This window comes from Acanthamoeba castellanii (genome assembly GCF_000313135.1).
Source record: "Acanthamoeba castellanii str. Neff unplaced genomic scaffold scf7180000084700, whole genome shotgun sequence".
Taxonomy (NCBI): Eukaryota; Discosea; order Longamoebia; family Acanthamoebidae; genus Acanthamoeba; species Acanthamoeba castellanii.
In genome coordinates, this window is record NW_004457441.1 from 55359 (window position 1) to 69103 (window position 13745).

The 13745-nt window shown below is 56.8% G+C and overlaps 3 protein-coding genes and 2 pseudogenes across 3 annotated transcripts; 1 reads left to right on the plus strand and 4 right to left on the minus strand.

The window, feature by feature from the left end:
• Positions 1–542: 542 nt before the first annotated feature.
• ACA1_132650 lies at positions 543–3901 on the minus strand (annotated as a pseudogene).
• Positions 3902–4688: 787 nt separating this feature from the next.
• On the plus strand, positions 4689–8019 carry ACA1_132660 (glutaminase; the record flags this gene model as incomplete). The annotated part of the gene is made up of 14 exons (XM_004339007.1): positions 4689–4757; positions 5052–5132; positions 5255–5440; positions 5526–5591; positions 5673–5791; positions 5913–6108; positions 6178–6321; positions 6392–6549; positions 6656–6732; positions 6824–6900; positions 6992–7117; positions 7371–7477; positions 7585–7765; positions 7888–8019. 14 exons carry the CDS (start codon positions 4689–4691, stop codon positions 8017–8019), a joined length of 1719 nt encoding a protein of 572 aa, XP_004339055.1.
• Positions 8020–8192: 173 nt separating this feature from the next.
• ACA1_132670 (uncharacterized protein) lies at positions 8193–9364 on the minus strand (the record flags this gene model as incomplete). The annotated part of the gene is made up of 7 exons (XM_004339008.1): positions 8193–8314; positions 8417–8516; positions 8594–8659; positions 8760–8834; positions 8912–8992; positions 9128–9172; positions 9272–9364. The coding sequence occupies 7 exons, from the start codon at positions 9362–9364 to the stop codon at positions 8193–8195; spliced, it is 582 nt and encodes a 193-aa protein (XP_004339056.1).
• A 125-nt stretch (positions 9365–9489) lies between these two features.
• Positions 9490–10165, minus strand: ACA1_132680 (uncharacterized protein; the record flags this gene model as incomplete). The annotated part of the gene is made up of 2 exons (XM_004339009.1): positions 9490–9579; positions 9716–10165. 2 exons carry the CDS (start codon positions 10163–10165, stop codon positions 9490–9492), a joined length of 540 nt encoding a protein of 179 aa, XP_004339057.1.
• A 338-nt stretch (positions 10166–10503) lies between these two features.
• The window catches only part of ACA1_132690, a 6363-nt pseudogene continuing 3121 nt past the window's right edge, over positions 10504–13745 (minus strand).

A 13745-nucleotide genomic window follows, 5' to 3' on the forward strand; every position in this document is an offset into this window, starting at 1 on the left:
TCTTCTCCTTCTCTTGTGTTGCAACAACTGCCACTCTTGCTCTCCAACACGTAACTTGTCCGTCTCTTCTCCCCTTCTCTCTTTTGTGGCTTTAGCCCGGTTCCGTTGCACACGTCGGTGGTGCCTTGCACCGGAAACAACGACAGGCAATCCCGCGGAGCTGCACCACCGCGGCTGGGCTGAACCGGGCAGTACTGCCCAGAGCTGGACGATGGGTATAGTTCCAAGCACACCAACACCATGAAGGCGCCAAGCAAGTTTCGCCCACAAGTCAAAGTCGCGGTGGCCGGCACTGATGGGAGGTGAGGGTCTTCAGAAGTGGTCCTCCGGACTGGAATTCAAAAGAAGAGTTGGTATTTTAGATCGGGGATATCTCAAATTGTTGTGTTTGTTGTTGTATCTCTCCAAAACCCGGGTTGCTTGGCATGTTGGGCACACACTCCGAAAAAGTGGCCAACGGGGGCAGCGCAAGGAATCACCTCTCCTCAGGTCGGCCGGTGGACGTAGGTGGCGATCGTCTGCGGTCATGGTCCGTCAAGAACTCACGCGGAGATGGGCTTACGTGCAAGGATGCGAGCCCCGCCCAAGTGCCCTCCTGTGTGAGGGGTAGGCGCGAAGACACCACCGATGAGGTAAGTCGAGCACGGTCTTCAGCCACCACATGGAGTCACACAGTGTCCCACGTCTGACCGCGCCAACTGCTCAACCGCCTCGGACATAAAAGCAAAGCGTGCGGATAGTATGTGTGTGCGTGGACGTACCTGCGTAGAGCTCCCTGACGATGTTGTAGAAGTAGCGGAGCCGGTTGAAGGTGTCCTCCCTGTGCACTTGGACCAGCCGGTCGTGATCGGCGTCCCACTTGGCCACGCGCTGGGTGGTGTACTGGCGCCAGTCCTCCGTGAGATCCTCGAACTGTGTGACCGGGAGCGTGAGTTTCAAGATCGACTCTCAAAGAAACGCCGGCGCGGCAGCGTACCGTGACGATCTCGAATCCGGCCTGGACGAGGTCGCGCTTGTAGGTCTCCTCGTTGGGCAGGTAGGGACAGTACACGTCATCAGCCAGACGCCGCCTGTGGATGAGAGAGCGTGCGGAGGTCAGCACAGGGGTCCATCATCTGCACTCCACGCGATTAATGAGGGAATGTGAAGTACTTCTCTTCCTCCGTAAGGGTGGCCTTCTCGAAGAAGTCCTCCGCATAGAACACGCCGCCCGGCTTGAGCAGGGAGTAGCACTGATTAACGTTCCGTTAGAAATTTGGACAGACTCAGAAAATTTCAGTTTCAGTTTCAGGCCCAATGAAGAGTCCGGGCGAGAAAGAGTACGGTCTTGAAGAGCTGGGCGCGCTCGGGGATGTGCAGAACGGTCAGCCATGAGACGATGGCGTCGTAGCTGTCCGGTCGCAGGTGCTGACCCACTTGCAGAATGTCTCCCGCCTGCATCGGTCGTGTCAGGTCCAAGCCGTCCCGTGTGTGTGTGGTATGTGTGTGTGTGTGTGTGTGTGTGTCGTGTGTGGTGTGTGTTCGTGTGTGTCGTGTGTCGTACGTGTGTGTGTGGTGTGTGTGTCGTGCGTGTGGCGTACAAGGTGGTGGACATTGTCGTTGAGGCCGCACCGGGCCGTCAGCTCTGCCGCTGTCCTGTGGAGGTCATCCTGCAGCTCCACGGCCAGCACCGAGGCGCCCAGCTTTCCGCCGAAGTACCTCGCCGGACCGCCGAGGCCCGAGCCAACATTGAGGATGCGCGAGTCCGTGCCCAGGTGCGCCTCCTTGATGCACACCTCGAGCCCCTCGACCTCGTGGTAGTGGTGCTGCGGAATCATGTTATCACGCATATTCGATTAAGAATCCGAAGAATGATGTAGGTCATCATATAAAATGTGGGGAGCTGGTGGTACCTGATCGTAGGGCAGGAGGTCCTCGTAGGAGATGGGACCCGAGGCGAGGTTGGCGGCGTGCAGGTTGTTGAAGAGTGCGCGCAGCAGCTCGGGCTTGTTGTATCTGAATGAATGAATGAATGGATCGTCAAAACATATTGAAACGTTTAAGGGGACAAGATCTGATGATGAAGGCGCAGACAAGAACGTACAGCCGGACGAGCTTGATGTCCTTGCGCAGAGAGGCGATGCCCTCGTAAATGAACTTCTGAGCCGGGTGGTCCACAGACGAGAGCACGCGAGCGCGGTACAGCACCTCCACCGCCTTCTTAATCGCACTCTGTGATGAGGTGTGAATAATGTGAGGAATTACAATTTGAATATTGAAGCAAGCTCAATTTAATTGGATTCTGATTGTAATTCTAATTCTGAGATGGTTTGTCAAACCTCGGAGATGTTGGTCGAACCGACGATCTGCACGTTCGAGTACCACCTGGGGCGAGCGCAACAGAAAAAGAAACGAGTGAGTGACTCAGGCAACCCGAGGAGACAGTCAATGCTCGGGCGTACTGTTGCGCGTCTTCCACCTTCAGGTCGTAGCGCTTGGCGATCAGCTCCACGATGCCCTGGGATCAGCACACGAATGTGAGCAATGGCGACAACAGAGCCCGACGCAGGAACAACAGATGGGACGGAGTGATAGACCGACCTGATCGCTGTGGAACAGGCGGCACGATTCGCGAATGGCCGCCAGCATCTTCTGTATGGCGTCCTTCTTGCGGTCGAGAATGTCCTGTGATCACAAACAATCATTTCAATTATAAATAAATAAATAATTAAATATTTAAATGATATAATAATATAAAACAATAAAGAGAGTGGGGAGGGAATTAATTACCTTGCGGCCGGCCATCATGAAGCACGGCCAGGGGGATGTGATGTCGCCGATGCGGCGGATCTCCTGCACGCGGGAGGGAGTCAGTCATCAGCTTAGGCAGCTGAGTCGTCTGCGGGCGAAGAGCTGTGGGAGAAGGGTACCCCAGAGTCGTGGAACGGCTTCGTGGTGAAGGTCTCCCACAGGAACGCGGCGGTCGAATTATCATTCACGCCATCGCGCAGGCCTGCACACACGGCACACGTGAACGCACGCACGCACGCACGCACGCACGCACGCACGCACGCACGACACATTGAACGCCAAAAAACAAGAACGTGCGGTACTCTTAAAGTCGCCCTTGATGGCAAAGTTGACGTCACGCTGCGGGTGCCAACCACGCTCCATCGCCAAGACGTACACCATCAGCTGTGACCCGCTTCCGTTCCTGCTGATGCCGAAAGTCTGTGCGTGTCGTGTCGTGTGCGTGTCGCGTGTCGTGTCACCCAAGGCACGTAAACGGGTTAGAGAGCAGCGGCCGCCACTGGCTTTTTGGCTCACGGGGTGGTGGTGTTGTTGCGCACCTGGCCCTTGAGGTCCTCCACCGCGTTGAAGGCAGAGGCCTGGCCCGTCGAGATGGCCCAGCACAGGGGCGACTGCACGTAGGTCCCGAACAGCCGCAGGTCGGACCCGTTCGCGATGTCTGCGGACACCACCACCGCACGTGGCACGCGAGAAGCCAACAGTGGCGTCACTGGGCGAAAGCAGAAGAACGAAGCGAAAGCGAAAGCGAAGAGCGAAGAAGAGGAAGGGGGCCGGTACCGGCTACAAGACCCTCAGTGAGGGCGAGGATGACGTCCACCTCGCCGCTCTTGGCCGAGGTGATCATGGCCCCAGTCCCCAGCTTCTGCTCCACGAACTCGACCTGCAGCGCCGGTCATTTATTGATAATGAAGTTATTAAAAAAATAAACGATAAATCAATGATCGAAGTATTTGGTCACAGATTCGCTTCTGTGGCTGTCAGTTTTGTTTAGATGTGTGTTGGCCAGTACCAGTACGCCATGCTTGGCAAAGAGGCCATTCTCGATAGCCAAGTGCCAGGGCAGGTTGAAGTGTTCAGGCACTCCACACACAACAATCTTCTGCAGCTCCATCTCTTTGCTCACACTTTGATCTTTAGTTAAAAAACAACGGCTGCCACGCCTCACCTCGGTCAGTGCGTGGCAATCGCCGCTTGTGGCTTTTTCACTTGAAATAATTCAGCGGTTTCGACTGGAATGCGCACATTCCACAAATCCCAAAGATTCCAACAATTTTTTGCTGCATTCTTGGGAAGGTGCCTGTTCGGGAACATGCGCCTTGTCTGGTGATTGCTGGGTTGCGTAGGAGTGATAGAGGCACAAGTACTTGCCTCTTACCATATCAACAGAATCGACAACTCTGCATCAAGCTTCGTCAAACACACACGGAAGGTACCTCGCACACCCTCCCCACCACTGCCGGGGCCAACCTCTCAAGCTTAGGTACCCTCTGTGTGCTCAGAAACCTGATGGCGATGTTGAAGAAGAAGATCGAATACCCCGAAGACCTGCCCATCGTTCGTCTGGTACCTTCCCTCCCCCACATCCGTCTTCGTCTTCGTCTTCGTTCTTTTTTTCAGGCCTCAAAGTGGAATTCCGCGATAAAAAACAAAAAGAAATTTATTTGTCGACATGGTGCCTGTTGCGCGAACATGGACTGTTCCACCTTTTGGGAACATCGATCATCTCCAGTCGCTGAGTAGTGGCGGTGGTCGATAGCACGGTTCAAGAAGCATTTAGAGGAGCGCGTGTGTGGCCGTTCTTCATTCTTTTGTTTCAAACAAACACTCTCGTCTACACGCTTTCGGCCAAGGGGTCCTTTGCAAAGCACTCACCACTACGCGCGCAAAATCTCAAAGACATGAAGAAGAACGCCAAGCTGACGAGGACCTACTCGACCTTCCGAGATGCAAAGCTCGCCAATCGTCTCGTACAGATTCCCATTAATCTGGAGCCTTCGAGATTGAGCGTTTATTTTATTTCTTTTGCTCTTTTATCACGGAAAGGCCAATATTGCCCAATATTGAAATTGATGCGATACTATTTTTGAGGCGGTGAATGGATGTGATGAACATCTATTTCGGCAGCAACTACTCGCATTGCCCCGAGCGTAAAGAAAGGTTTAGAGTGGTGCGGCGATCAAAGAATAAGCTCGCTTATCATTGGGTGTGGCGATTTCCGGAGGGTACTTACCGCTTCGCGTTCGCTTTGTGGCCATCTGCAGAAAGATGAGGAGCTGAAGAGCATCTTCGACTCCTTGGACAAGAGCAACCAGGGCTTCATCACCACCAACCTTCTCAAGAAGGTACCTCCCCTCTCGCTTTCTTTTTCGCTTCTCTTCGCTTTCATTTTATTTATTTATTTATATTTTATTTCCTTTTTATTTTACCAATATTATTTAATTAAAAAAATTTTTTTGGTGGGCAGGTGCTCGTGGACGAGGGCCTGGGCAAGGGCATCGTCAAGAAGGCCGTCGACACGCTCGACCAGGACAAGGACGACAAGATCTTTGCCGCCGACTTCCTGCGCCTCAAGGAGATGAAGACCGACATCATCGAGCGCGCTCTCACCGGGCGTGTGGCCATCCCCGACTGGGCCGACTTCATCAACAACGTACCACCTGCCATCTCCCGTTCACCATACCGCGCAATGGCTGACCTTGTCTCGTCTTCTTGTGTGTGTGTGTGTGTCGCACCAGCTCAAGGAGATCTATGAACACTGCGAAGCGCTGGAGACCGGCCAAAACGCACAGTACATTCCTCAGGTATGTACCACATTCCGATGGTGGTATGGTGACGACGGAGGGCAAATTTAATGCTGATCTCTGTGGCGTGTGTGCGAACAGTTGGCGCGCGTGAACTCGAACCAGTTTGGCATCGCGGTGCAGACTGTGGACGGACAGATCTGGACTCACGGCGATGCCGACGTTCCCTTCACCCTCCAGTCGTGCTCCAAGCCCATCACGTACGTCAGCCACTTCTGTACCACCCACCAGCCCAATGTCACCTGGCTCACCGCGCACACCGCGCACACCGCACACACCGCACACACCGCACACACCGCACACACCGCACACACCGCACAGTTATTGTATTGCTGAGGGCGACAGAGGCGAGGAGAAGATGATGCGCCACGTAGGTCACGAGCCCAGCGGCCGCAAGTTCAACGCCTTCGAGCTCGACGAGCGGAACCCGGCCGAGAAGAAGCCCTTCAACCCTATGATCAACGCCGGGGCCATCGTCACCGCCTCGCTCCTCAAGCCCGACTACGAGCCCGCCGACGTACGTCGCACCGCCCGTGTTGTTTTCGACCCGCAACGTACTGACGCGCGGCTCGGCTCAAATCAACAGAGGTTCGGCTACGTGCAGACGGTGTGGCAGCGGCTGTCGGACCGCGGCGACGGCCAGCCCACGACCATCGGCTTCGACAACGCCACTTACCTGTCCGAACTGCGTCACGCCGACCGCAACTTTGCCCTCTCCTACTTCATGAAGGTATATGCGCGCATTCCATTCACATTCCATGCATGCTTGGGGTGCTGACGTGTGGGTGTTGCGTGCGTAGGGCGAGGGCGTGTTCGACAAGTCGGTCAACAGCGACGAGAGGGTGCGCGCCCACCTGGAGTTCTACCTGCAGCTGTGCTCGATGACCGGCACCACACGCGACATGGCCTCCGTAGCCTCGGCTCTCGCCAACGGCGGCACCAACCCCATCACCAAAGAGTACGTTCTGACCACTCCGCCTTTACTCCTTCTTCAGCAAGCTGACGGCAACAACACACGACACACACGACACACACGACACACACGACACACACGCACACCACAGGAAAATCTTCCCGGCGGCGTGCGTGCGCAACTGCCTGTCGATCATGTTCAGCTGCGGCATGTACGACTACTCCGGAGGTAAACACACAGCCCCGCTCCGCGTTCGCTCTTTGCCGACGCTCTCAAGAGACCATCGGACCTAAACACCCCCCCCCCGCCTGCATTACAGAGTTCGCCTACAGCGTGGGCCTGCCCGCCAAGTCGGGCGTGTCCGGCTGCGTCATGGTGGTGGTGCCCAACCTGCTGGTACCTTACGCCTCCACGGCGGTTCCACGCACCAAACCCAGGCCACGGCGACTAAGAGCGTGTGTCGTGTGTCGTGTTTCGGTGTGTGCAGGGCATGTGCATCTGGTCGCCCCGCATCGACGACCAGGGTAACTCGGTCCGCGCTGTCGAGTTCTGTAAGCAGCTCACCTCGCGCTACGCCTTCCACGTGTTTGACGATGTCATCTCCTGCTCCGAGGTTCGGCTTCTTCTCCTGCTGCACGAGTGCAATATATTTTATTTCTTTTGTTTTTTGTTTTTTGTTTCTGTTTTGGATTCATTTCTGTTGGTATTGTTTTGTATTTGTATTTGTATTTGTATTTTTATTTGTATTTATTTGTATTTGTATTTGTATTTGTATTTGTATTTGTATTTGTATTTGTATTTGTATTTGTATTTGTATTTGTATTTGTATTTGTATTTGTATTGTTTTAACTTTGTGCGGCACACAGGGATCGCAGAAGAAGAACCCACGTCTGCGCCAGGCGACGAACAAGGAGATCAACGTCATCAGCGAATTCATCTTCGCGGCCGCCAACGGCAACCTCACCCGCGTCATGTACTCACTCCTTCCCCTCATTTTATTCATTCATTTCTCTTCCTTTATCATTGTTTATACATTTTATTATTATTAAAAGAGAGTAGCTGACGTCATCATCGTAACAGGGAGCTGGTGCTGGCGGGCACGTCGGTGAACGTGGCCGACTACGACGGGCGCGCCGCGCTTCACTTGGCCGCGGCCGAGGGCCGGCTCAAGGTCGCCGAATATTTGGTGAACAAGGGCGCCAACGTGCTGGTCAGGGACAGGTGGGGCGCCACGCCCTTCGATGAGGCCGTTCGCGCTGGGGTACCTTCCCTCTTTCGTTCGTGTGCAGTCCTGCGGCGTGTGCGGTCGTGTGCGGTCCTGCGTGTGCGGTCGTGTGTCGTTTGCTAATTTTTTTTTTATTTTTGTTTTTTTTTGTACAACAGCACAAGGACCTGGCGGCTCTGCTGGAGCGGGCGGGCAACGAGAGGAAGGCCGCGCCCGACAGCGCGCCCGAGTCCGACGTCGTCACGCCCATCGCCGACGGCCACTCGCCCAGGCTCGTCGAGACCGCCTGAGCCATAGATCGCTGCCTTCATTTCAACGCCACACCATCGCCGCCGGGCACGCTGTAAAGAGAGAAAGCGTTTGACTTTCTACGCACGACACACGACCTATTTTTGACTTTTCAACTTTCGTATTATAAATAAAAATAAAAATAAAATAAATCAACCAAATATGTAACGTTGGTTCAACTCTGGCGATGGCTTTCGCGAGGAGCGGGCGAGGGCGAGGGGCAGTACGCCGGGACGGTGAAGTTGCCGCGACCCGGCGCCAGCGGGAAGTAGTCGTAGAACAGGAACTGCGTCTGACCTGCGCACAACACGACACACCGCACGACACACACGACACACACGACACACGATGATGTGAGCAAATGCAAATGACAACAAAGTCGCAGTGGGATTGGCGCACTGGATTCCTGCTGGACGAGGAACTGAAGCGGGAGGTACTCCGTTTGGCCGTTGGGACGCGCCGCACACAAGCTGTACTGCGTGTTCCGGTCGATGATGGCCTGGAACGGGGGACAAAGAAACGGTGGTGAGTGAGGCCGACATGGTGGGTCATGGTGGGCACGCCACGTGGGCGTACGTCGTAGCGTCTGCCCTCGCCGAAGCCGCAGCGCCCCGAGTAGTTGGCCGTCTTGAGCCACGCCCACTGTTCAGCCGCGCGTCAACGAATGGGCAGTGAGTGTCAGCCCAGCCAACCAACCAACCAACTAATCAACGTGTTGCAGGAATTGTGCACAGTGGTGCACCATGGGCTGCATGCCGTCCTTCAGCTGGGAGACGATGCAGTGCTGCGCTGCCACGTTGATGTTGTACAGCGTTCTCTGCACCAAACAAATAAAACAAATAAACAAACAAACAAACAAACAAATAAAACAAATAAACAAATAATGGTGCGTACGTTGATCTGGACGGAGCGAAGGCCGCTGGCGGAATCGATGGTGGCACGCAGCTGAGCGTCGTAGTCAACGTACCACTCTTGCTGCACCCACCCATCCATCCATCCATCCATCCATAGCGTTCGGTTGTCCGTATGTCACTCCATTTTGCACGTGAGTGTGTGTGTGCGGCGAATGCGTGCGCGTGCGGACACAACACGCAGCCGGAGTGGTCGTACCTTGAGTCCCATAAAGCTCAGCTGTGAAGAAAAGTTTTCGGATATCTTTTTTTGCAACAATATATAGAAGAAGTGTTAGGTAGGTGTGGCCCGTTGGGAAAATAAAATAATATAATAATTGATTTGCGGGGGGGGATAGCGCACGGCGATGGGCTGTTGCGCTGTGCAGGGCAGGGCCGCAAGGCAGGTGGCCACCACGCCCACGAAGACCACAAAGACAGCTCGTGCGACGGACATAGCGGTGAAGCAGAGCTTGGAAGAAAGAAAAGCGAAAAAGCGCCAAGTCCGGTCCATCGTTTTCCTTCTTTTTGTTCGTCGTTTTCATTCTTTTTCTCTCAAACTTTTACGCCGGAAGAGGCCTTTTAGTTGGTTTCAAAGAAGTTGATGCGGAACACAAACCAGGTCCCGTCGAGCCCAGTCTGTATGGCCTTAGCGAAGAAGTGCAGCGTCTTCTGTAGGCGCGGAATGAAGTACCTGCATTTTTCGAACATCAGTCGCCGAACCCCGTGTGCTGTGTGCGGTGTGGTGTCGCGTTGTGTCTTGTGTGCGGCGGTGCGTGTGCGGTGTGCGGGTCGTACTTCTCGAAACACGACCGGGGGCGCCGTGGTCGCGGCACTGGATGGCCTTGGCGTACTCGTAGCGGGTGTTGTGGTTCTCGAGGTTGGGGTTGACCATGGTCGGCGCCGAGGCCGTGTCGATGATGATGATGCCCGACGACCGGGTGATGGTGAACCCCTGCGTGGCGGAGTCGAACTCGGCCGCGTAGGTGGCCGCCAGGCCCGCCAGCTGGTCGGCCACGGCCTGGAGCTCGGCGGCGCTGGTCAGGTTGGCCTCGCGGGTCCACGACCGGAACTGGGCGAAGGCCGACGCGAAGAGGCCCTTCTGGCGGTAAAAGTCGGCGGCGCGAATCATCTTCGGGTCGAAGGCCGAGTCGTCGCAGTAGTCGCCACCGAAGAGCCCGCCCGTGGCCTGGACGGCCGTGGCAGCGATGGCGACCAGGGCGAGCAGGACGATGATGAAGTTGAGGTGCTGGGCCATGGTGTGCGTTGTGTGCGGTGGGACGTTGTATGTTGTAAATGTTGCGAGTAGGCTTCCATGCTGAGGTGACGGTGGAACCGTGATGTATGCACTAAATATGCGGACCAATCGCAAGAGTCCGGGTCAAGGGAACGAGGCAATTGGGCCTCGGGTTACGCGTGAACTTCTTCCACGCCCGCTAGTGGTGGAGATGAAGATCATTAAGGACAAGTTAGTTTACCCGGGATGGAGCGCAACACCAGTGGACAACGTGTTAGCGGTATTAATTTATATTTTATTTATATTTTATTTTCAACCAAAAGGTGGTTCAGTTGATGTTGAAAATGAAAACAGCGGACTCACTGTGCGGGAGAAGCATCAGCGGCGGTGGGTGTGTCCTCGGCCTTCTTGCCGGCCTCCTCCTCCGTGGCTGCCACGTCAGCAGCCTTCTTCTCCTCCCCCTCCGTCTTGGCTTGGTCGCCCTCGGCCTCCGGCTTGGCCGCAGCGCCACCCGCCTCCCGCTTGGCCTTCCACTCGGCCATAAAATTGCCTCCACCGCCGGGTCCGGCCTTGGGTCCGCCGCCGGGCGCGGGGGCGGGTCCGCCCACCTTGCGGGCCATGCGCTCGCGGGCCGACTCGACCTCGCCGGCCGCGCCCTCGCCGCCAGGACCTGCCGCACCACCGGGCATGCGCGGGGGCTGGGCCGCGTTGCTCTCGCGCCGCAGGCGGAAGAAGGAGCCCTTCTGCATCTGACCCAGCACGTCGCCCAGGGCCGGCGCGCCGGCGGGTCCGCCCGGCATCGGCTTCGCGCCCGGCGGTAGCTTGCGCGCCGCTGTCAGCATCAAAGAACGAAGAGGAGGAAAAAGAACGAAGAGTCAGAAGCAGTGGCGGCAGGCGGGACGAAGATCTTCGTCGCGTCGCGATGAAGATGGAGCTGTACCGGGACCGGGGTTGGGGTTGGCGGCAGCGGCGGCGGCCTTCTTGGCCTTCTCCACCTTCTGCTTGTTCTCCTTCTCTGCGCGCTGCGCAAGTGGAAGGTCATACGTGAGACACGACACACGACACACAGGACATGGAGTGCAGGCGGCATGCTGCATACCTCGAAGGCGTCGAGGAACGAAGTCACCGTGGAGAAGAACTGGTCCGGCGTGCACTGGGCACCCTCACCGAACGCATCCGCGAGCTGCTTGAAGTCCTCCTATTGGCGTGTGTCGTGTTAAAAAAAATAAAAATAACATAAAACAAAGGCATTTCGGAGCAAAAATAAATAAATTAATAAATTAAGATAAAAATAATAAATAAAAATTGTGCGTGCCTCCATGGTCTTGGTGTCGGCTTCGAGGTGGTCGCACTCCTCCTTCTTCTTTTCGTAGAATTCGGTCATCATGGCCCGGAAGGGGTCGCTGGCGTCCTCCGAGCTCAGCGGGATCTCGCGCTCGATCTGCTTGAAGCCCTGGCCCAGCTGCGCCACGTTCGACTGCACCGTCGACAGCGACACTGTGTCCGGCACGCGCACGCGTGTGAGCGCAGACAACACACACGAACGCGACACGAACGGACACGACACGACACGACACGACACGACACGACACGACACGACACGACACGACACGACACGACACGACACGACACGACACGACACGACACGCGGGGGCAAGTGGTGGAGTACCGCGGGCGGCAGGCGGGACGTGCTTGAGCTCGCGACCGAAGGTGATGGCCTCGGGGTACTTGTTGGTGACCAGGTCGACCAGGTAGTGCAACAGCGTCGAGTCGCCCTCGGCCGACTTGGTGTCTCTGTTACGCGCGCAGAACAGAGCGTAAGTCAAAGCAACCGCACACACGCGCTGCACGCCGCGCCGCACACGCGCAGGAATGACGACGTACCGGAGCTTGTTGAGGGCGTCGAGCTTGAACCCGTAGGCGGCGCCACGGAACGAGCCGCCGTTGAGGTAGTTGCCCAGGGCCAGCACCACCTCGAGCACCTTCTTGAACTTGGTCGACTTCTTCACCTCATCGCACGCCGCCAACACCGCGTCCACGTCCTGTCCCACAACACACACACACGACACGCACGACACACGGCACACACGGCACACGACACGCACGACAAGACACACACCCGGTGAGGCTAGTGAAGAGTGCCGGGGGGGGGTCAGAGGCCGACGTACGGGGCGGACAGAGTCGCGGAGCTCGGGGTACTTGAGCTTGAACAAGAAGGCCTTGAGGCGCGCCTCCAAGCGGGGAATGGTCTGTGGGCGCAGGCGACACTCGCAGTGAGCTCGTGTCGTGTGTATCGTGTGTGCCGCGTGTGCCGCGTGTGTCGTGTAAAGGTGGGGAGGGGCGTTACCCGAATCTCCCAGAAGTACTGTTCGGCCTTGCCCAGCTTGGATCGGTCGTCGGGGTAGGACGAGATTTGCTCGAGCTCCTCCGCCGTCGGGATATAGCCCAGCAAACTCTGTAGGCGGGAACTAAATTCAGTTCATGAACCCACGACACACGACACACGACACACGACACACGACACACGACACACGACACACGACACACGACACACGACACACGCATGATTGCGCGTAGGTACCTCGACGCCTTCAGCGGTGAGGATGTTCTCGTCGAGCTTGAGGATGGCCTTCTTGATGTCTTCATTGCTGCATCGGAACCGTGCAAGCATAATTGCTGAAAAAATGAAATAAATAAAAATCAGAAATGAATCGATGCGTGTGCTATGGTGCGTGCGTGTGCGTGTGCGTGTGCGTGTGCGTGTGCGTGTGCGTGTGCGTGTGCGTGTGCGTGTGCGTGTGCGTGTGCGTGTGCGTGTGCGTGTGAGTGCGGTACCGCAGTTGTTGGCCCTCTTGGTGTCGATGAGGGTGACCACGGCTTCCTTCTTCTTTCCCGCCCCCTCGCCCGCCTCCGCGGACACCTCTGTAACCACCGCACACCATTAATCACCAGCACGACACACGCCACACGCACCACCGCACACGACACGACACGCACGGCTCACGACACGCATGACACGGTGGAGTTAATTGCGCACCCTTCTTGACGGCCTCCTTGGCGGCGAAGAGGCGCTCGACTTCGTTGGGGTCGAGGTCGATGTTGACCTCGGTGACGTCCTTCCAGTAGGAGGAGATCACCTTGTTGTTGGGGATCTTGGTCCAGTTGAACTGCTTCATCTTCGTGCTGGGCTTCACCACCGGCTTCGGCGGCAGCGCCGCTGTAGTCACGAAGAACCATCAAACAACCACGCACGACACGACACGACACGACACGACACACGTGTGTGTCAACGACATGTAATGAGGAATGTTGTCGATTGCATTCCTGAGACGGATTGGGGGGCACGTACGACCGCCGGCGGGGGCGCCGGGGGCGGCACCCGGAGGGCCGGGCGGACCAGGCGGGCCGGGAGGCGCCGGAGCTAAATCGGTGGCCGAGCGCTGGGGTCAGCCAAAGGGGGTCTACGGTGGGGGAGCGGTGGGCGGTACCGCCAGGCGCGGGGGGAGGTCCGGGCGGGCCGGGCGGGGCCGGCGGGCCGGGAGGAGCTGGGGCACCGGGCGGGGGAGGCGGACCGGGCGGCGCCGGAGGACCAGGCGGCGGA